Genomic DNA, 21,918 nt, shown 5'->3' on the forward strand with positions numbered 1-21,918 from the left:
CCAGGGAGGTGTGAGTACACCTCCCTGCTGTAGCAGTGCTTGTGTAGCAGCTGTGGCAAGCCATGCACATCATACCACATGGTTTACGGCGCACGTGTGCACATTCGTGTCGACATTTAACAGTGGGTTACGTGTAGCTAATTCGTGTGTGTGTGAATTAGACTATGTAGTGCAGTGTGATCTGTCTCTGGCCAGGTGACCGATATATTGGCTCTTCTTTCATACGAAATTTAAGATTGTCAACTTTTATACTCAACGAAATGGGCAGAAAGAAGGACAGATCCGAACTTGGGAAGAGGGGACCTGGTCGGAAGGCTCGGAAACAAGAGGAACCATTACTTCCACGCCACCTGAAGAATTCAGCCGAAGCTGGTAAATAGTCCCATGTACCTATATCCATGTATGCAATATGTATCACAATCTTCTCAAGGTTTTAGAAAGAAAGAAAGAAAGAGAGAAAGAAAGAAAGAAAGAAAGAAAGAAAGAAAGAGGGAGAGAGAGAGAGAGAGAGAGAAAGACAGAAAGAAAGAAAGAAAGAATAGGATAGGAATAGGAATTGGGTCTAGATTTCTGTAAATTTTTACTAGATGCATCTGCTGAGTGATGGATTCTGCTTTTGACAGTTGTCAAGTAACGTTAGACAATCTAATCTAGAAAACTCTAACATGATTGTTAGGTGGTCATGATGGTAGGGCGGTAGAACTAGGGGTTCTAACGTTACATGGGATCAGTTAAATTTTCACTGTTTCAACTTTCACGAGTTTCAACAACCAACCATCTTACGGTTCTGCTTCTGTGTGCCTGGTTTCATGCACACACATGATGCATGCAGTGTTTTTTTTAAAGTTTCTAAACAGTACACATTAATGTTTATTCTGTAGTGTAGATCTAAAAAAAGGAAAAAGTGATTGTGTGGATTGTCTTGTAAAGGTTCTAAATTTACATTAGCCTATACAAATTACAATATTAGTGTCTATAATACATACTGTACACACTGATACAGAGTAAAGTAGATGTTGCAGATAAGGCTGTATGGCCTAGAACACTAAATCTATATATGGAGAAGTTTGTCTGTGGACCCAAAAGTAGAAGTGGCCTGACATTATACAATGTATGACGATGCAACAAATTATATCTTTTTGTTTATTGCCACAGGATGTATCGTAAATTTAATTTTATTATTTAAATTAAAGTCTACACTAGAACAAGGTTATGCAAAGGTTTTGACAATCTCCACCCCAGGAAAAGGAGAAAGGTTCAACACATGTATCATCTAAACAACGCCTCTCACAAAATAAATCCTTGAAATAATTTACAAATACAAGTGGATGTTTGTTTTCAGGCAAATCAAAGAATGCAAGCAGAAGAGCAAGAAAGAGGTATGAACATTGTAAAAATTATTTCAAACTTTAAAAGTGGTAAACAAATTGTTTCTGAGAATGTCTGCACATGCATGTACTGCTTATCTGTACTACACCTTTTTGGCATAGTTAGGTGGACTGTTAGGACAACTTTCCTGTATTCAGTATATTATATTAATGTATACCTGCATATACTATACATAGGTCTGTATTATGATTATTGTTAACCATGTAGATTCCATGGTAGTTCTGAGTTAGAGAAGAGCAAAATTGCTAAAAATATGGTTTTCACATTTGATGATATACACATTTGAACATTTGAAATATCGTGCAGGAATGAAAATTGATAGTTCAAAGCAAGAATTTTACTGTATACAGGTAAAAAATTTGAGAGAGAGAGAAAAGGAAAGAAGGCATGTCTTATTGTGGCATTCATTGTATGTGTTTTAAAATGTTAATCTACACAAGAAAAAAGAAAGAAAAAGTGGCAAAATTAATAAAGCTATATTGTAATTTGTATTACAGAAATTGAATTACATTGATGTACTACATTGTATGTGACAGCAGAGTGCATTTGTGTGTCCCTTAGGTATTTTTCTTTTTCTGCTTTGAATAATTTATCTTTTTTTTTTTTCTACAAATGTTTGTTTCTACTATCTATCTCTCCATTTGGGGGGGGGGGGGGGGGGGTAGGATGTTTCTATGTTCTATCTATTTTACCAGGATTCTTTTGTTTGCGTGTAATGATCGTAATTCAGAGCTGCCAAGAAGGCTGATAAGCAGAGTGGCCTGAAGAGACTAGCCCAGGGTCCCAAAAGGGCTCCGTTGGTAAGGATGAACGATTCTGATGAAGACGATGATGTTGAAGACAGTTTTGATGAACAGGAGGAGGAGGATGTGGGACAAGATCTGGTGCAGAAATCCAAGGGGAGCAGGAATAGGGGAAAGGTGTCATTGGCTGAGGAAGAGGACGATAGTTATGATGAAGATGAGGAGGATGAAGAACCTGTAAAGCCTGAAAGAAAACCAACAAGAGGTGGGAAAGCTAAGGGTAGCACACCAGGGAAGGGTTCCAAAGTCATCAGAACACCAGACCTTGAAGAAAATGATGATGACGACGATGATGGTGATGATGAAGGAGATGAAGAGGAAGATGATGATGATGAGGAAGAGGACGAGTACGAGGATGAAGATGACAGTGATGATGATGAGATCCAGTTCAACATCAAGGGAAAACAAGGTAAACCATGATTCTTCAAATCTCAGAAATGGGCAATTCCACGGTAACGGAAGGACATTCAGACAGAATTTTCACAGTTTAAAAAAGTACTCTAAGAAAAGTTTGATGGATACAGCATTTTATACTTTATAGATGTAATACCAGAGCCAAAGACTATAATTTCCACCAAAATTTTTGTCATACCTGCTAAAGAGTAATGAAATATGCATATTAATGAGGTCGGTAACGGAAGGACATCAAAATGGACATGGGTTTTCAGGCAAATTAGTTTTTATCAAAACTCTGTGAAGTTTATGGAACTATCTTAATTTATTGGTATACAATTTAATTGCCATAGTTTTAGCTATAATGGAATATATTTGACTTTCTAATATGTTTACTTTTTTTTAAATTAGACCACATAATGTCCATGTGTGTTTGGTAACGGAAGGACGGTAACGGAAGGACATGCAGATTGTCTGTGCAAAGTGTATGGGGAAGATGGGTTATGGCTAGTTTTTATTAAACCTCTCTAAGGTTAATAATTTTTTCATATGTGGCAGGTACAGTTTGATCCAAATAGTTTTAGCTTTACTTTTATGTATTCAACTTTGAAACATGTCAACTTGGTTTTTAATTACAACACATTGTTTTCATTAATGTATGGTAACGGAAGGACAAAGAGCTTGTGTGCATACAGTGAAGGATGTTATTTCCAACTTTAACATTAATCCTTGTAGTCCAATGTGATATTTTTTCTTTCTTTTGCTTAATCCCCCAAATAGCCAAATCTTATGGACCCATTTCACGGCAGGGGGTGGTGGGGGGTCTTGGGGGCTTATCCCCAGCCCCCCCCCCCCCCCCCCCCCCCCCGATCTCGTACACTGTTTGCATAATCATGACGGACCAGCTGAAGAACAGCCATTGACTGAAGCCGGTTCCGTGAGAAAATAAAATATAAACTGAAGTGAACTGAACTGTGAACTGATTAAAATCTGCACACATCACCCTGAAGAGTAATCTACACGAGACCATAGTATAGATTGTTCAAAATACTGCTAATTCGTAATTATATGAATTGATTATGGAAATTTATTCAATAAATTATATTTTAGCCCATAGAATACTATTGTGAAGCAATTTACCGACATTTTTTGGTGTGGATCTTCATTTTGAGGTATTTAACAAATGTAGTGATAAAAACTGTAAAATCAATCTCAGTTCTTTTACTTAGTATTGTTTCTTGAATTTCTTTTGTATTTCTTTGTTTTTTTCTTTTGTTGTTTTTTTTAAAGAAAATTGTCACAGACCACTTTTTAACCATAGTTAGGCAAAAGTCAAATAATCAAAGTGATCAAAAGAAAAAAATTATCAGATGTTTATGAGTTTTATGAAAGAGCACTATTTCCATAGGGTTTGTACACAAAATTACAAAATTGAGCCAATTTTGGGTCGACCTAAATTCAGGAAAGAGGTGTGGCTTCATTTGTTATTTGAATTTAGTCAAGGGTACTTACAGTAGGTTCTGACACATTTTTGTTCTCATCTTAGGGACATTAAATAGCTAAAAACAGACTCTAAATCCTTCCCTTACCACAACTTTGTCCTTCCGTTACCAGCTTCCGTAACGGAAGGACATTTTTAATTTATTTATAATAAATCAAAGAGGACGGGTTTCATGGATGGATGGGTGCCAAGTTATAGGCCTACCTAAACTTGCTTTGCACTGAAAATTTTTTAGTTTTTATATTACTATTTTTGATAAAATATTAAAAAGACCTCTTTTTATGGTAACGGAAGGACAAAATACAAGGTCACCTTTAGGAAGTCACTGAAGCGTAACAAATCGTGGAAACCGTAAAAATATTAAATAAACTGTTTCCTTCATATTTACTAAGTTCTAAATATAACAATTCATAACATTTATTTCTCAAATATTGAATACAGGCCATGCTACATTTGTATCATAATTTATGCATTTTTGAAAATTAATAAGGTTAGTAAAACAATTGAAAAATTGACCCCGAATATGTTATAAAACTAAATATTTTTACTCAAATCCATAAAATTCACACTTTAAGCTTTCATTTGATACCAAAATTGTGTGGGAAATATGAATTTGAAATTTTAGATGTCATGTCCACTTTGGCGTGGAATTGCCCAAATGCAAAAAAAAAAAATCTGTAGTGTGCACTGTGATATGAACCTGAACTCACCAATGGCTTGCTTAGACTTGTAGGGGTAAGGGTGCAGACTTTGAAAAAGTTATTAATGGATACAATATGACATTATTTATCTAGGGTACAGGTGTAGTCCCCTTCAGTGATGCTGCTGCTCTAAAGAGGGCCCTGTAATAGTGTTATCTTCGTTATGCATGCAGACATGGGAAAGAAGAAACATCTTGACATGTATTCATTGGAGCACACAGTATGATGGACAGTGAGGGGTACAAATGAAAACTGTTATTGGCTTAATTTATAGCTGTATTGTGTTTGTTTGAATTTGTTTGTGGTTTATTTCATTTTTTGTGGTTTATTTTAAACGGCTAGCAACATGAAAATATTGTTTTCTTCATAGGAGGTGATAAAGGTTTCACTGACCAGAACAAGGAGTGGTTGAAACCCACCAAGAAGTCGAAGCTTGCTCTGGGTTCATCTGATGAGGATGATGAGGAAGGTGATGATGAAGATGACGGAGATGAGGCGCCAGATGATGAGATGGTGAGATGAAATGTCTTTGTGTGGTAGTAGGATGTTGGAAAGCAGTTTGCATTGTAATTTCCATTGTGAATATGTATTTTTATGGTAAAACTAGAAATACTCGGCCTTTATTCGCTACATGAAACTTTCACAAATTGCTGAACATGAAAAAATAACGAATACACCGCATGCACAAGCATTCAGTGTTTTGTGTACAGACAAACACTTCGTGTGCAGTTTACTTTGGGAATTTTGGCTCCTTGCAAGATTCACATAAGTTTGGTTTACAGTGTAGATCTGCCAAGGTAGTTTATTCATTTTTTAGAATATTTTTTGCTGCCATGTTTTGTTTGTTGGTATGTTTATTTGTTCAGGATTGACCAAAAAGCTGTGAAAAGATATTGATAGAATTTTTAAAGCAAGGTCCATTTTAGATTAAGGAGCAGGTGAATGGACTTAAGTGTGAGATTGTTTATTTTTCGAATAATGTGTGCATAGTTCTATGACATTAATAAGAGCACAAGGGAATGTAAGTTTGCATTGTTTGAGTGCCTCTAGCATAGATTATGATATCAAGCAGTCTACTGTAGACACAAAAACAATATTGTACCCATTCCCTCCATCTAGATTAGTCAGCAAGCAACAAGCAAAAAACTGGCAAGCTTTGAAATTGTGGCATACTTCAACAGTGGCGCCAGTCACACATGTACCACAATCCAAGATTAATAGGTGTAGACTGTGACCATATGCCAGTAGCATGCAAAAAAAAAAGTGATATGTGGCACTCTACTGTAAGGTATCAAACATGAACACAGCACTCTGGATGATGTAGGTGAACATACGTGAAGGTGGCACTTTATGAATCAAGGGACAAAATAGTGCAGTTACCTTTCACTATTACATGTACTTTGAGGTAGTATTGAGTTGTGAATAAACATTATACAAACAAACCAAAACAAATAAATGAATTGTGTTTCCCATTACTTGCCAGGCTTCTTTATTGGCATTCAATTAATCCTCCCCACTCCAAACTTGTTTGTGACATGTTAGTGTTTAAAGGACAAGTTCACCTTCATAAACATAAGGATTGAGAGAATGCAACAACATTACTAGTAGAACACATCAGTGAAAGTTTGAGGAAAATTGGACAATCGATGCAAAAGTTATGAATTTTTAAAATTTTTTTGTTGGAACCGCTGGATGAGGAGACTACTACAGCTTGTGAGTCATATGCGTACAACAGTATAAAGAAAATGTAAAGAAAATTCAACATACACTGTATTTTCACTTTTTTCACATAATAAAAGAGCACTTGACTTGCCTCTTTCTAAAGGCAGGGGGAATAATATTACCCATAACATTTGTCGGTAACGAGTCGGGGGAATGTGTACTTTTCTCAAAAGATGAAATGTCGTGAAATTCTCTTTATATTTTCCTTATAGTGTTGTACGCATGTGACATCTAAGTTATTCACACACTGCAGTAGTCTTCTCATCCAGCGGTTACTGCACAAAAACTTCAAAAATTCATAACCTTTGAACGGATTGTCCGATTTTCCTCAAACTTTCAATGATGTGTTCTACTAATATTGCTACGTTCTCTCAATCCTTATGTTTATGAAGGTGAACTTGTCCTTTAATAGACAATCCCACTCACCTTTCACAAGGTAGTAGATGTTATTGCAATGCAATACACAGTTTTGACCCGTCAGTGGCCTGGACTGGGGAGATGGTGGGAGGGGGGAGGGGGCTGAAGTTGGTTGTGTTGTCAAAGTACACAGAGGCATGGAAACTGATTTTATTGGTTAAGAAATAAGGATCCATTGATGCCTTTTCAGTTAATAGTTTCAAGGTGTGTTCAGTAATTGGCAAATAAATTTCATCTAATACAGTGATCAAAACATGAATGTTGTGAACACATTTTCATTCCAAGTAGTTATTGTAAGTTCAATTGACTAATTTGTGGTCCTTTTTCCCTTCCGGTATGTGTAAGTGTTTATGTGGTTCTGTAGAGGAATATTTCAGTGCAGAAAGATCAGTCGAATCATTTTGTTTTTTTTCTTTCCTGTCTTCCCAATCTCACTGTCCTCAGCCTGATGATGAGTTTGCAGGTGGTCTAGACTCAGATGATGACAGCGATGGCGAGGATGAAGATGGGGAAGGTGACGATGATGAAGAGATGCTTCCAATCGAGAAAGCGTCGAAGAAATTGGACAAGAAGATCAAACGAGATCAGTGAGAAGCCTAGTTTATTCTTAAACAATATCAGTTTAATATCTATGTTACATCCACAGGGAAGTAAAAGAAGAGGCCTGTTTGTACACTGTATACATTGTATGCACAACTTGTGTTTATATTATAATACATGCTGTAGCTTACACACAAAATTCATGAGGCTTTTGCCATTCAGCATACAAAAAACTTTCTACATGTTAGGGGTGTATGGTACCTGGCCCTTAGCACAGCTGGTATTTTCTTGATGTGTACCAGCAGCTAAGAGGTTGATGCCTGCTAGTCCATCCCATAGCAATGGCTCTCTGTCGATTAATGCATCACAATAAAAATGAATGATGGAGGTTGCAGAAGCTAGATCCTCTATCTTGTTTCCTCCATGGTTGGCAAGACCTGGTCTCTGCTCATCCTCTTCAACCACACTCTGTTGCGAAGTCGAGAACATAAAAGTACAGTTGATAACCATGCATTTTATGTGTTTTCCTTTACTCTGGAATCAACATACTAAGGCCATGTGAGAAGCCTCTTTCCCTGGATGACATCACAGAATGTTATGAATACATTTATTGAGTTTAAAGGGATGGTATAGTTTTGGTTGAGATTGGGCTTCAGATTTTCATATTTTTTTGTGAGATGATGAGAAATCTCTTATAAAATATGTATGAAAGAGTAAGTAATTCTAAGAGGCATTCAAAGTCTATTTGATGAAAATCGGTTTTAAAATGGCTGAAATATAAAAAACAAAGTAAAACAAAGCAATCTTAATAAAAGGTGCAACCCACCTTTCATTTGGATCACTTTGTTTTATTTTGTGTTGGATATCTCGGCCATTTCAAAACCAATTTCATTAAATAAACTTTGACTTCCTCTTAGAATTGTAAGTCCGGTAGCATTTTACTAGTGGTTTCTTATTATCTTGCAAAAAGTTAAAAGCTAAGTCCTCATCTCACCCAATACTGTACCATCCCATTAATGTTTTGTAAAATAATGTTTATGTACTGAACTTTGATAATGAAATGCTGCAGAATGTTCAGAGAGTTTGACAGTGCGATGACATATGACTGAATTTTCTTACCGTTTGTTGTTGTCATTTTCTGCAGGAAATTAGCAGATGAGGAGATGAAAATCGGCATCTCGCAGACAGAAACATTTGTTCTGCCCAGTGGACAGGAGATAGAGAAGGAAGATATCCTTTGCAAATCTAAATGTCTAGAAATATCAATGTGCACAGCACCAAAGTCATGATTCCTTTTTTTAACCCGTTGATGGCCGGCTGATTTTGCGACAACACGCATTTCCCATAGACACCTGCCCGAGTATACTTGGGACTCATCCTCAACGGGTTAATGTTACATCAAAACATGACTTCACTTTTCATAGAAATAAGTGTAAAGTTGTTGTCACCTTGTTTTGTTCCGTTTTGTTTGTTTTAATTACCTCCGCCAAGGGAGGAGGTTATATTTTCGTTACCGTTGGTTTGTGTGTTTGTTATTTAATAGTTAGTTAACTTGTCTGTGTGCAAAATAACTCAAAAAGTAGGAAACGGATTTGGATGAAACTTGCAGGAAAGGTTTAGAATGATACAAGTAACAGATAATTACATTTTGGTAGTGATCCAAGAATTTTGGGGGGAATTTATGAAGGATTTTTGATATTTTGGCAGGTTGGGTCAATGAACTTGGGAGTGCAGGCTGCGCGTATTTGAGGTTTGCATGCGTGCACTAAAGTGTGTGCTCTAGTTTTTGCTGAGGCGAGGCGTGCAGTGCAGCTGAGGGTTTATGATGTAACAAAGGCTTCTATATTGGGAAATTGGGCAACTTTCAGCACACAATGCTTTAAGTACATATGGGTGGAAGTTGCTAATATCTCTATGGAAGAACAAGATCAGTGGTGGAAATGAGCTGCATGCTTGGCGGAGGTCTGCACTCTCAGAGTGCTTCTCTCGTTTGATTTGTTGTCATTTCTTGTGTTTTATTTTTTTTTTATTTTGTTTTGACTTTAAGACGGATGAATTGTCCGCTGTAACACTTTGCTAGTAAGCATCATTACAGAACAAGTAAGGTATAGTATTGTGGGTGTATGAAAGCTGTGTCTAGGAGAGCCTGGCAAACCATAGTGCTAGACACATCAGTTCTTCCAACATCAAGATCCTTGTCACACTTATTTGATAGAGTACAGAGCTATCAGTACCAAGGAAGCCGATAAAGTTTGATGAAGTTTGTAGTAGCTCGCTTTTGCTTTTTACCATTGGTGAATGTTCTCTAACTATTTCAATTTATTGCAATATCGTTACCAAGGACACAATTTACTGCCAGAGCTAGAGCCCATTTGAGCGTCACATGACTTCATTACACCTGGCAGACATCACAATCGATGCCGTATCACAGATTACTAGAATGAAACAATAACCCGAAAAGATGAAGGGTTAATGAGTGATATGAACAAAAGACAGGTGGTAGAGGACCAAGTTGTATGTTTAAGCTTTCCTTACGTCTGGTCTACAGAGTATTACAGTAGATACAACATGAAGTACAACTGTATGTCCCCTTGCTTGCATGAATGAGCATTTGGGCAAAGGCCCCATACATTTCTTTTCATTTTTCATGTGCAAGTGCTTACTCATTTTACTGGCCCAGCAATGAGTTATGATTGCCCAAGGCCAGCAGGCAAGTAAGGTTGTAGCACCCTGCCTTCTAGTCTGTTACTACTGGCATATTTGATTGCTCTGTATCTCCAACTGCACCCCAGCTATTGTAGCTGGATATGAGCTATCCCGCCATCTTCTCGGGTGGAAATAAAATGGGCAAAAATAGTGTGGAGAGTGCATCGACCTGCCCTGCCTCTAAATTGCTGTCGGGACACAGGTGATCATGTTCCATTGCAGTGGCATGAAAGTTCCTTGACCTTTCACACCGTCCCAGCCAACTGACCTCAGCCTAGTTCACCAGCGAATCAAGGAGATAATGGACGTACTAGCGGACTTCAAGAACCGCAGAGAAGAGGGAAGGTAAGCCCAGATGGGAAGGAAGCCCAGTTGGGAAGGATTATAAGCCAGTTCGGAGTTCCACTCTGCGCATGAGCAGAAAAAAGGTCATTCGGACCAACAGGCAAGTTGGTTTTTAAAGTCACTGGGATAAGCGTCTGTGATGTATTACTATGTATAATGATTATTCATGTAATCCTTATAAATGCTGCTTGCCAGCACATCCACCTGACAGCAAAAGTGGTATTTGGCAGTATCGATAGAAAGAGGTTGTTCTTACATTCAATATAAGATAATGAAATGGATGCTTTCCCAAGTGTTAATTGACAGATCATTCTGGTCATCTGGTCTATGCGAGTTTATTCTTTGTTTAAGCAGGATTGATGAATACCATAAATGTGTAAATCGTTACGTAAAGCTTATGCATTATGTCGCTCTGAAAACGAGTGAAGAGCCCCTTAACCGACTGAGAAAAAAGAAAGGTCATTCGGACCAATGTGCCCATGAGCTAACTCTGAACTGGCTTATCTGATGTGTTTTACTACCCGGGAACACGTTACAGGGGATGTCATTTTACACTCGTTAAACCCTTTACAATCTGGAGGTTGCGGTCTCATATGGTTTATTGCAATGAAAAAAAAAAAAAAAAAAAAAAAAGAAGCAAGGTTTGTGATTGCATATGAGATCACTTTCAAGCTTTTCTTTATTTTTCTTGAAATCACATGTAAACACATTACTCCTGCTTTTTTTAATGCTGTTTTGTCATTGAAAAGTTTTTAGCAATAATGAACGACGTGAATGAAGACCAAGATGTCGTCAGAAACACACAAAATGAAGCCAAAGAATGAACTCATTAACATAAATATACACAATTCTAACATATTGCATATTGCAAGAATGTATCATTACCTCTTATCTAATTTTCTCCTTGGTCCCACTCACTGAAGACCACGTCAGGAGTACATCCAGGTCCTACGGAATGACCTCATGACCTACTACAGCTACAATGAGTTTCTCATCACAAAGATCATGGACTTATTTCCCCTGTCTGAGGTATGTGAAGCATTCAGTACTAACTTCACTATAGATTCAACATTTGAATTTCTGTTGCATGTATCATTATTCTATTTGCTCAGACATGGTGTAAGACAGAGAGAAAGGGGCGGGGAAATATGGTACCATGACCATGAATAAAAGCATATCACATCTGAATTAAAAATTCTGAAATGGTGGGAATGATTGCACCCTGATAATACATCTGTAGCATCAAAGTTATTCGTACAGAAACCCCAACTGCAAAGAATGTCAGTTGGTAAGACAAGGATTTTGAAGTGGTAGATATGCTATGTTGTATGCTGCCACATACACTTAACCCGTTGAGGACGGTTTGATTTTGATACACATGCATTTCCCCGTAGACACCTGCCCGAGTATACTCGGGACTCGTCCTCAAGAGTTGGCTTCCCCAAGATGCTAAAAGTGCATGGGGCCTGACCTTCCAACACACCAGCATTCTAATCTGGTTTCTTACCAAAAGCTCCTTGATTGTGTAGATCTAAATGACATTTTCTCAGTGCACTCATTCTGTGTTGTCCGCATTGTTTCATCCTTTCAGCTGATAGAGTTCCTAGAAGCTAATGAGGTCAGCCGCCCAGTCACCATCAGGACCAATTCACTCAAGACCAGGAGGAGAGACTTGGCTCAGGTGATAGCCCATAAAAAAAAACAGAGCATTCATATTAACCCGTTGAGGATGCGCTGATTTTGCTATAACACGCATTTCCCATAGAGACTTGCCCAAGTATTCTCAGGACTTGTTCTCAACGGGGTAACTCACTGACATTCACACAGGAATTAGTCTTTTTCCAATTTTCCCATTTCTTTTCTGAAATTCTCACGTTTGTACACCTTTGATTTTGCTGCTTTGATTCTAAAGTTATTTCTCTTTTGAATGGATGCTCGGCCATTCTATGCCCATGGAGTTTGCAGGGAGAAATTTAATGCACCATCCTCTATTTCATGTGAATTTTTGTGTCGATAAAATATATTCTATTTGGATGATTTTACTTTATTCCTACTTTGTTTCAGGCCTTGATTAACAGAGGGGTAAACCTTGACCCCGTAGGCAAATGGTCAAAAGTTGGACTGGTCATCTACGACTCATCGGTCCCAGTTGGTAAGTGTGATAAGCGGGAAGACTGGTACCAGGCATTTCTGTGCACAGCCATTCTTGCATCCCTCAGCCCATTGGCACATGATTGAAATTAATCAGCCTTGAATCAAGGCAAGCGACCTTGTGTTGCTGAGTCTTTTAAAGACAGACAACTGAACTAAAATTGCATTCTCTGTCCCATCTTTGCTATTAAATCCATATTTCACTCTCTCTTTCTCTGTCTAGATCAGACATGCAATAAATTGCTCATTTGAAAATTGCATTTCCTATCTCTAAAGGGGATGGCTATTAACTGATCAGTGGGAATCAGTGGGAATGCTGGGGGATGATTGTTCCAATTCTTGTGGGATTCATTTAAGAGTACATTATATATCTATTGTTGTGTGAAAATTGTTTGCTTCAGAACGGTCTCATATTCAAGTAATGCGCAGTTTAATGCCCCTTCACTGTACAGGCATGCTAGCCTGGAAACATTAAACTGCACATTACTTGAATATGACACCATTCTGAAGCAATTAATTTTGACACAACAATAGATAATTATATAATGTACTCTTAAATGAATCCCACATGAATTGGAACAATCATCCCCCAGCATTCCCACTGATCAGGTACTAGCCATCCCCTTTAAGGGGGAAAAAAGAAGATAAAGGAACACATCCATACTACCAGTATGTGTTTACAGAAGTTCAGGAAATCACTTAAGTCTCATAATTCCTTTGAGGGCTCAGTCACTTCTAATCAAATAAAGACTTTGCAATCTTCCCAGCTCAATTATTCTGATGACTCCTGCCCAGCAGTGTATCGCGTTTGACTGTTCTACATCTTTGTCATGATAAAGTGAGGAACAACTGAAAATTATCAAGTGAAACATATTAACTGCATTACATTTTAGTGATGATAATAAGTCTGATTCTAGTGCCATAATGCCAACGTTGAAAGGTCATAACAATATCAAAGTATGGATTTTTATTTATTTATTTATTTATTTAATTTTGATAAGAAGTACATGTAATTGAGCATTTAGTTAATCAGCTCTCAAAGGGAGCAGAGTAAACAAATGATGATGGCTATTTTACTGTCCGCTGACTCTATCTTGTCAATTGTTATTTCTCTCTGTACTTGTTCCCCTGTCTTATATCTCTGCAGGAGCCACACCAGAATACCTTGCCGGTCACTACGTCCTGCAGGGGGCGTCCAGTTTCCTGCCGGTCATGGCACTCGCCCCTCAGGAGGGTGAGAAGATTCTGGACATGTGTGCCTCGCCGGGCAGCAAGACCACCTACATAGGTAAGACTTTGCACAGGACGTGACGGAGATAAATGTGACCCTTTCTACGAGTGTCATTGGTGACTGAACATGAGGAAGGTACATGCCGCCTTGCATTATCAATTTTTCACCATGTTTACGTCGCTGGCTTATTTCCTGTGGCATGCTTGGTAAATTGACCCATTACAGTGCACTCCCGTTTTAATGGACACAGATATAGCAAAATTCCATTAACAACGAAGTAAACATTCAAGCCGCAACATTATCAGCTATATGTATTTGTATTGTTTAGTTGTTCGTTAATAACAAAATTCCGATATAACAAAAGAAAACTCTCAGTCCCAAGGACTTTGTTATAATGGGAGTCCATTGTACTAAATTCAGCGCCCTGAAAAAAAAAATAAAATAAAAGTTGAGATCAACATTAAGTCAGAAGATCTAACATGAGTAAATCTCTGAATACTCCGTTCTAATTAGCCGATACACGATTTAAGTTTTTGATCATCTGATTTATGTTTGATTGCACGTTTTCAAGCAACAGGGCCTAGTTGGCACGTTCATGAGCTCCTGATTTGCCACACAAATCACAAATATCATTATTCTGATAGTCGCAGCAATCGTGACCAATGCTCCTTTTTTTTATAGCATATTTTGTTTTTTAATTAGAAAGGCAAGTTTTGACCTTCTCATCCCACGAGATATTTTCTAAAAAGTTGCAGAGAAGCAAGTGCTTTCTATTTGATATCCCCCCTTCTTAGTTGCAGATAGAAGCATTTACAATGAAAAATTGCTTGCATTGCCATTTGTTTGGATGACATAAAGAGCGCCATCTACAGTGCACTAGCATACAGGAGATGATGCTTAGCTGTCCATTCATGTGTGCAACTAGACAAAGCTAATTCTGCATAGCACTCTCCATTCACTGTATGTCTCAGTAAGATTTGATAGTGGTAGAGGAATGAAGACATTAGACATGCCCTCTTTTCCTCTCTAAGTAGTAATTGCTGGTGGGCGCTTGACCCTTGTTGTGCCGAGGTACTTAGCTGTACATATATGTGTCAAGCTTTCTCATCAGCCAATTCAGAAATCTATCCAATCTGAGCCTAGTTGTAAAGCAGTCAAGCCCTCTCAGGTATAGCAATGTGCCTCAGTCCAACAGGAAGGGCAAGGACGGGTGACGCAGTAGGGATTAAGGGGATTAGGTAATCGCTATTCGCAGACAATAAGTTTCCAGGCACTTGTGCCAATCGGGGAACAAAGCACTCCAGTTAGTGTGCATGCCAGGTGCTCAGCAAAGTGCAGCAAGGGTTAAACAAACTCAACCAAGCAAATTATAATGTCCCTGTATTCAATTGTAAACCAATGTGATGGAAAATTGTTTGAATTTGTGATTTTTTTTGGGTCAAATTTGCTGTTTTCCAGCTGCTCTGATGAAGAACACAGGGATGTTGTTTGCCAACGACGCCAACAAGAAGAGAGTGAAGGCCCTCGTGGGAAACATCCACCGCTGCGGCATCACCAACACTGTTGTCTGCAATGAGGATGGAAAGTCCTTCCCCAAGGTAGGTGATACTCGGAGAATATTACCCCTCACAGTTACAGGGCATTCTGTGTGGGGAAACCCCACTCTTCTATTTGATTTAATGGTAAACTAACTGGCCGGATTCAAGTTTATGTAAAAACTAGAAGAAAATTAGAAGATTGTTGCACATTGTCATGCAACCTATGTAGGTGGTCTCAACCACAGTTATAAGAAGGATGTGGTAAAATTATATCTTCAGATTTTGACAACCACATTGCTCCTCCTTTTTCCACTTCTCCACTCCTCTTTTCCCTTAATACCCTACAATCAATCCCTTATCCATCTCCATTCTCTTCTCCAATTCTGTTTTTCCTATCGTTGGTCTCCCCCTCAATCTCCCATCTCCTTTTCTATTCCCTCCATCTCTCAATCTCTGTTTTCCTCTTTATTCCAACTTTTCCACCATTCATCCTTCTTCCATCTCCCTCTTCTCTCACAATCCATCCTCCTATTATTAATCTCACCCTCAATCTCCTCTCATATTCTATGCTCCTACCATTAATATTTCCCTTCTCCTCCCCCATTCCATCTTTTCTGTAACTCAATTCTCCATTTCATCTCTCCTGTCCCTCTCCTCTCTTCCCAATATCCTCTTCCCTTCTCCTTATCCTCCATTTCTGTTCCACTTTTTCCTTCCCTTGCTCCTCCTCCATTCCCTTTCCCACCTTCCCTCAATCCCTTTCAGGTGATGGGAGGATTCGACAGGGTGCTCCTGGATGCCCCCTGCAGCGGGACGGGGGTCATCTCCAAGGATACGGCGGTCAAGCTGAGCAAGGATGAGACGGACATCCAGCGCTGCTCCCACCTCCAGAAGGAGCTGATCCTGGCGGCCATCGACGCCATCGATGCCCACTCCAAGACGGGTGGCTACCTTGTCTACTCGACCTGCTCCATCATGGTAAAGCCAAGCTACGAAGTTGCCTTTTGATTCTACCGGAGGCTTTGTGAAACTTAGATATCTTTCATGTCCTCATAGGAGTGCGTAGAAACCTTAATGATTTAGGAATCAGTCTTTTACCTCTTGAGATGCATGTTACACACATGTATTTTCCTCATTGCTCAAATAAGACTAAGTACTTGGCTGTCTTGTGTGAGTGTCTCACATTCTTCCTTCATATTGACATGAGTAGCTTGTCTTGTGCATGTTGCTACCTGTTACACTTATTCAAAAAATGATCAAAGTGTGATTGGTTTCTTCAGTTTGCTTGATATGACTTCCCTTTTTTCACTTCACTTTTCCCCTCAAGATTGGTAGAGATTCTGAGGTTTCGACATAAATCTCTTGTGCAGAGACCTTGCTTCTCTATTGAAATTAGTCACATCTTCCACATGACACCAGTATTCTTAAGTCGCCTGACCATTATTCATGTGGTCAATCATGTGACTACCTTTCAATCAGTTATAACTTTCTATTGTGTCTGAATACACTCCGATTTTCACTCGGTGTGAATTTGCATTTCATTACTAGCACCAAGTACCCATCACATTTGATTTACCTCAGATTGGTATGTAAGATCTACTACTACAAGGAAACCCCATTATAACAATCTTGTTTACAAGGTACCACATTAAACGAGGTTAATTTGTAGTCCTGATTATCCATCGTATTTGAAGTGGTCTCTTATGTAGTACATTTATATCGAGTACCAGTTGTAATGAGTTAAAATTGGCAGTCCTGGCAACCTTGTTATTAATGAGGTTTTCCTGCATTTTATAGCCTCTGCTCACACGAGAGTATGTATTGAGTATGTTTATTCTGTAATGTGTTGCATCTACAACACCTTTCCCCTTGTCTCACATATAGGTGGAGGAGAATGAATGGGTGGTCGACTACGCCTTGAAGAAGCGCGACGTGAAGCTGGTTCCCACAGGGGTGGATTTCGGCCAGGATGGGTTTTCGAGGTAAGCTGTGCCCTGCTTTGCAGCATGTTGCCGAGATTGGTCCGTTTTGAATTTGTAGTAGTGTAACCTGGGTGACAAAACGGTGCCTTGAAGGCGGAGGATTTCAAACAAGGCTGGGAGCAAAACGATAACAACCACTGCTGCAACTACAGCTGGGTCTGTCAGACAGTGTTTCATCCTAATTATGCTGATTATGCTGCCCTCTTGTCTCATCTGCCCCTATGATCTTTTGACAACATGTATGTATCGCGATGCATATGCACATTGCTTTTTAGAGCAATGTACATGGTAACCACAAAAAGCATGCTAAGATGTCAAGTTAAACTGGAATATGCCCTACTTATACATAGACGGACCCCTTCGAAAATCAACTCTTGCTATGGCTGTAGGGTGATCCTTCCCATACACAGTTTGTAAATGGAAACAGAATGAATGAATTAAGAAAACGAATACCCTTTTCCCTTGGAAGAAAGAAAAAAACAAGGGGGGCTCACATGATCATGTACTTTGAACACCTCACAGCATGTGTGTTTATCATATCAAATTTCATTTTGCCTTCTATAGATTCAAGGGACGTCACTTCCATCCGTCGCTGAAGCTGACCAAGAGAATCTACCCACACACTCACAATATGGATGGGTTCTTCATCGCAAAGTTAAAGAAAATCTCCAACAAAGTTTCTGGTAAGCTATCTTCATTTCATAGTCATGCAACAAGTTCCAGTCCCAACTTTCAAGCTCATTAATTATAATCTGTTGTGTGCTTTGAGTGCCCAGTTCTCACAAACAACAACTAATAGCAGTATACAAGTTGTGTCTGGCACAGAAGAGGTTAGTACATGTATGTATTTGCACCTGTAGTTGTTCCTTCTCTATTGCATTTTGTTTGTTTGTCTGAGTGCTTCTCATCTGAGAATGGTATCTCACGTTTTGTGCAAAGGCATCTTTTTATTTGTCTGTATTTCTGTTTTTCTATTCTTTACTCCATGCATCTTTTATTTTTTGTATATATGTGACCGTGCATCACAAAACGAACAAAAAGTCGCACACACTGATTTTGTGTGAGGACTGAAAATAGGTGAAATTGGTCACTAGCTGCTCTTGACTTTTTCATATTTTCTGAAAGAGCAAGTCTTCTTCTACACCATGCTAAAATTTGGGATCGCCTTGAGCATTTAATCAAAGTGGAGAACGGCACTATAGAAATTGTATGTATGTATTATTATTATTATCATAAAATGGGTAGGAAAGTGTGTTTTTTAGCAGTTTATCTCGAAGTTTTTTGGTAGAATAGTGTGATTAGGTGTGTCTTTAGAGTCCCCTTTTCATTTCTTAAAAACCTTGTACACACTCTTCACTATCAACTCTAATAACCTTTGAAAGGATAATTGTACTGCTTTGAAAGTTGGCATTAATTATGGACAGAATGTGTTAATAAGGCATGCATAATTTCAGTTTAATCTGATAATCCCTTCATTGTTGTTACTCTGGTGGTTTACTTCCTGTTTTTTGTCCCATTCATCGCACAGCCAGCATGGTTTGGTAAAGATTTAGCGCTTGAATAGACACCGCACTTCAGAGCCTCTTTTCTCAGTTCGCACTTTTCCCGACTGTGTGCTTTCTCTCCGATATTTAGATAGGTTAGGAGAATCCATACTGATTTGAGTTATACATCGTTTTAAAGCTTAAAGTCTGCTCTTTCAGAATATGCTCTTAACTAAAATTTCATGTCTGGCGACTTTGTGTTCGTTTTGTGATGCAAGGTCACATATGTCAATGTCTTCATACCGATTCATGTAAACTGTCTGCAATTCAGCCTTCAGGCAGCTATGGATATTACCCAATAAAAACACCTTTTCACCACCTTTTCACCTTTTGTACATTGCCTTTCTCAGTAAAATTTTCACTTGCCTTCTCTTTATTTACATCAGATGCAACCAAGCAGGAAGATGCAGATAGTACCGAGCCCATTAATTTTAACCCTTTGCGTGTTCTGAGTGCCATTTGGCTCAGAAAACCCCGTAGCAGTGTATGCATTGTCTGAATTCCCAGGCACAGAAATAGTTGATGCATGCACCTGTGGTTGTTCCTTCTCAATTTTGCCGTTTGTGTGTTTTTTGTTTGTCTGAGAGCTTCTCATGAATCTTTTTAGTTTTTTTAGGAGGGTATCTCACAATTTCAGAATTTATTGCTGAATTTGTGTAGAGAGCAGCATCTTTTGTACAGTGCCTTTCTCAGTGAAATTTTCACTTACCATCTCTTTATTTACATCAGATGCAACCAAGCAGGGAACAAATGCCCAGGAAGATGCAGATAGTACCGAGCCCATGGAGATCGTGCAGAACGGCAGGGACAGTACTGACTCACCAGCAGTTGCCTCCAATCCCAAGACGACTCCACGAGGGAAGAAGCAAAAGGCGGCAGAGAAACGATCGCCGTCGCTGGGAAAACCGAATGGACAGGTGAGCGGGGCGAAGTCACGGGATGCGCAGAGCGGCAAAGGGAACGTCAAGAATCACCAACAGAAAGAGGGGATGGGGAAGAAAAGGACGATGTCACCAGCAGTTGAAAAGAGGAATAAGAAAAGGAAAGATGGGAAAGTAATATCCTCACCAAGTGGAGAGAAAAACGTTGGCGACATTGGAGCAAAGCCCGTCAAAGAGGACGTAGCCTCAAAGGTTGAAACAAGTGACAGTGTTGGGAAGACGAGTGTTAAAACCCCCAAGAAGAGTGAGAAGGCACCTCAAAGTGATGAGGTCAAGGAGAGGAGGAAAGCGGAAGAAGTGAAGAAGAGCGGAGGGACAGTGACGCCAGTGAAGGAGAAGTCGAAGAAGAAGAGGATGAGCGGCACTCCGAGAGCGGGTGCGCCGAGGCCAAAGAGCTTCGGGGGGAGGTTAGAGACCATTCTGGCAGCTAGGAGGGAGAAGAAAAGAAGGCAGTCTGCTGGGGCTGCTGCCGACTAGTGCTCTTTGCCCTCGAAGCTTTGATTATGCTGTTAATGAATTTTGAAAAAGTAAAGCTTACCTCATTTACAATTTGAAAAGAAAATCTCTTTTGAATATAATGTGAGCTGTCATATGATTCTCTCAACTTGATATGAGGACTTTTTCACAATTAGAAGAGATGTATATCCTTCTGTCCTTGTTTTGATTGGAGATAGCAGCCATGATACAATGTAGCCCACTCAATTCTCATTCCTTGGACTATGATAGCCTGGTCCACACGTTTCAGCAGTGACCGTTCAGAGTTGACTATTGCAGCAGATCACCTATTTATCTTGAATATTTTGAAATCAAGAGAGAACAAATACAATTTGTAACTATGGAAACTGTGAAGTTGATCATTCACAAATTCTTGTGAGAACCATTTTCCATTTTTTAGTCTGTGGTTGGGTATGATAATGCAATCCTTTGTTTTTTTTTCCTCACACAAAACCATTTTATGTTACCACCCTAGAATTAGTTTACATGAAAAATTTTGATATCTTATTCCACATGCACAAAACACTTAGCAGGAGTGGTTTATTTTCAAATAAGATTATACTTGCTGTAACCCCATTTTGACAAGTTCTCAGGATTTATAATAAATACCATCAGCATGCCAGTTCTATACAAAAAAGTAAATAAATTGATTTGTGAAAAAAATTTTTAATGTGTGAGGTCAAAGTGCATGTTGAATAAGACAGTCTGCAAATAGACCTCCTTCTGAATACCTTGGATGAGTAGCTCACAGAGCTCGCTTGAATGGCTGTGTGAGTTTGCTTTGCGCCTACCGTAACATATTTACCCAGATGTCGCCATGACAACAACATGTATGATCAGAGTCATGCACTTGAGCTGTGAGAACTCTCCCACTTCTTGATAAGACACAGAGGGTAACCAATACACATGATTTCAATTTGTAAAAAGCTGACATTTGGGTAACTCAGTTTTGCTGGAAATTCAAAATTGTTTTAACTCATACAGTCGCACATCTTTTCAAATCAAACAAGGCGTGAATTTCATCTGAATTGTATTTCTAAGAGTATTGAGTCACTCTGGTTTAATTGTATTAATTTTAGGTAATCATGAACGCATTTTTAGCCGCTTTTAATCTTGTCCCAATGTTTATTTTGCAAGTCTTAAACTGTAACACAATTACGGATGCCACTTGATACAAATCACAAAACACGGATATGGGATATGATAGCTTTTTATGCTTTGGTGAAATTCATTGAAAGGAAGAAGTGTGTGCTGCCACATCTGCTGAAAGTCCATTTTGTCAGCAGTTCATAATTGGTAAAAATCAATTAGCTTTTCATCTCTGTTAAAATGACTGAGAGACTAATTAAAGTAACTCTGCACATCTTTATTTTTGAAGACAAAAATTTCACTTGTCTTATATCCAATTGAAGTGAAAAGAGTTAGTCTCAAATTGAAAAGAATTAAATTAAAGATTGTCTTCCTTGGAATTCATTCAAATAATTTGCATGAATACAAGACACTTGAAAATGAATAATTT

General features: G+C 38.7%; 1 protein-coding gene across 1 annotated transcript; it reads left to right on the plus strand.

Annotated features, from left to right (window-relative positions):
• Window positions 1-166: 166 nt before the first annotated feature.
• On the plus strand, window positions 167-20,486 carry LOC140238810 (uncharacterized). Its single transcript, XM_072318709.1, has 16 exons — window positions 167-372; window positions 1,343-1,379; window positions 2,120-2,601; window positions 5,158-5,300; window positions 7,371-7,513; window positions 8,611-8,696; window positions 10,424-10,517; window positions 11,441-11,546; window positions 12,109-12,198; window positions 12,582-12,669; window positions 13,816-13,956; window positions 15,358-15,497; window positions 16,203-16,415; window positions 17,322-17,419; window positions 17,984-18,102; window positions 19,693-20,486. The coding sequence occupies exons 1-16, from the start codon at window positions 261-263 to the stop codon at window positions 20,379-20,381; spliced, it is 2,781 nt and encodes a 926-aa protein (XP_072174810.1). The 5' UTR covers window positions 167-260; the 3' UTR covers window positions 20,382-20,486.
• Window positions 20,487-21,918: the final 1,432 nt, after the last annotated feature.

This window comes from Diadema setosum, chromosome 15, assembly GCF_964275005.1.
Source record: "Diadema setosum chromosome 15, eeDiaSeto1, whole genome shotgun sequence".
In the NCBI taxonomy this organism is placed as follows: domain Eukaryota; kingdom Metazoa; phylum Echinodermata; class Echinoidea; order Diadematoida; family Diadematidae; genus Diadema; species Diadema setosum.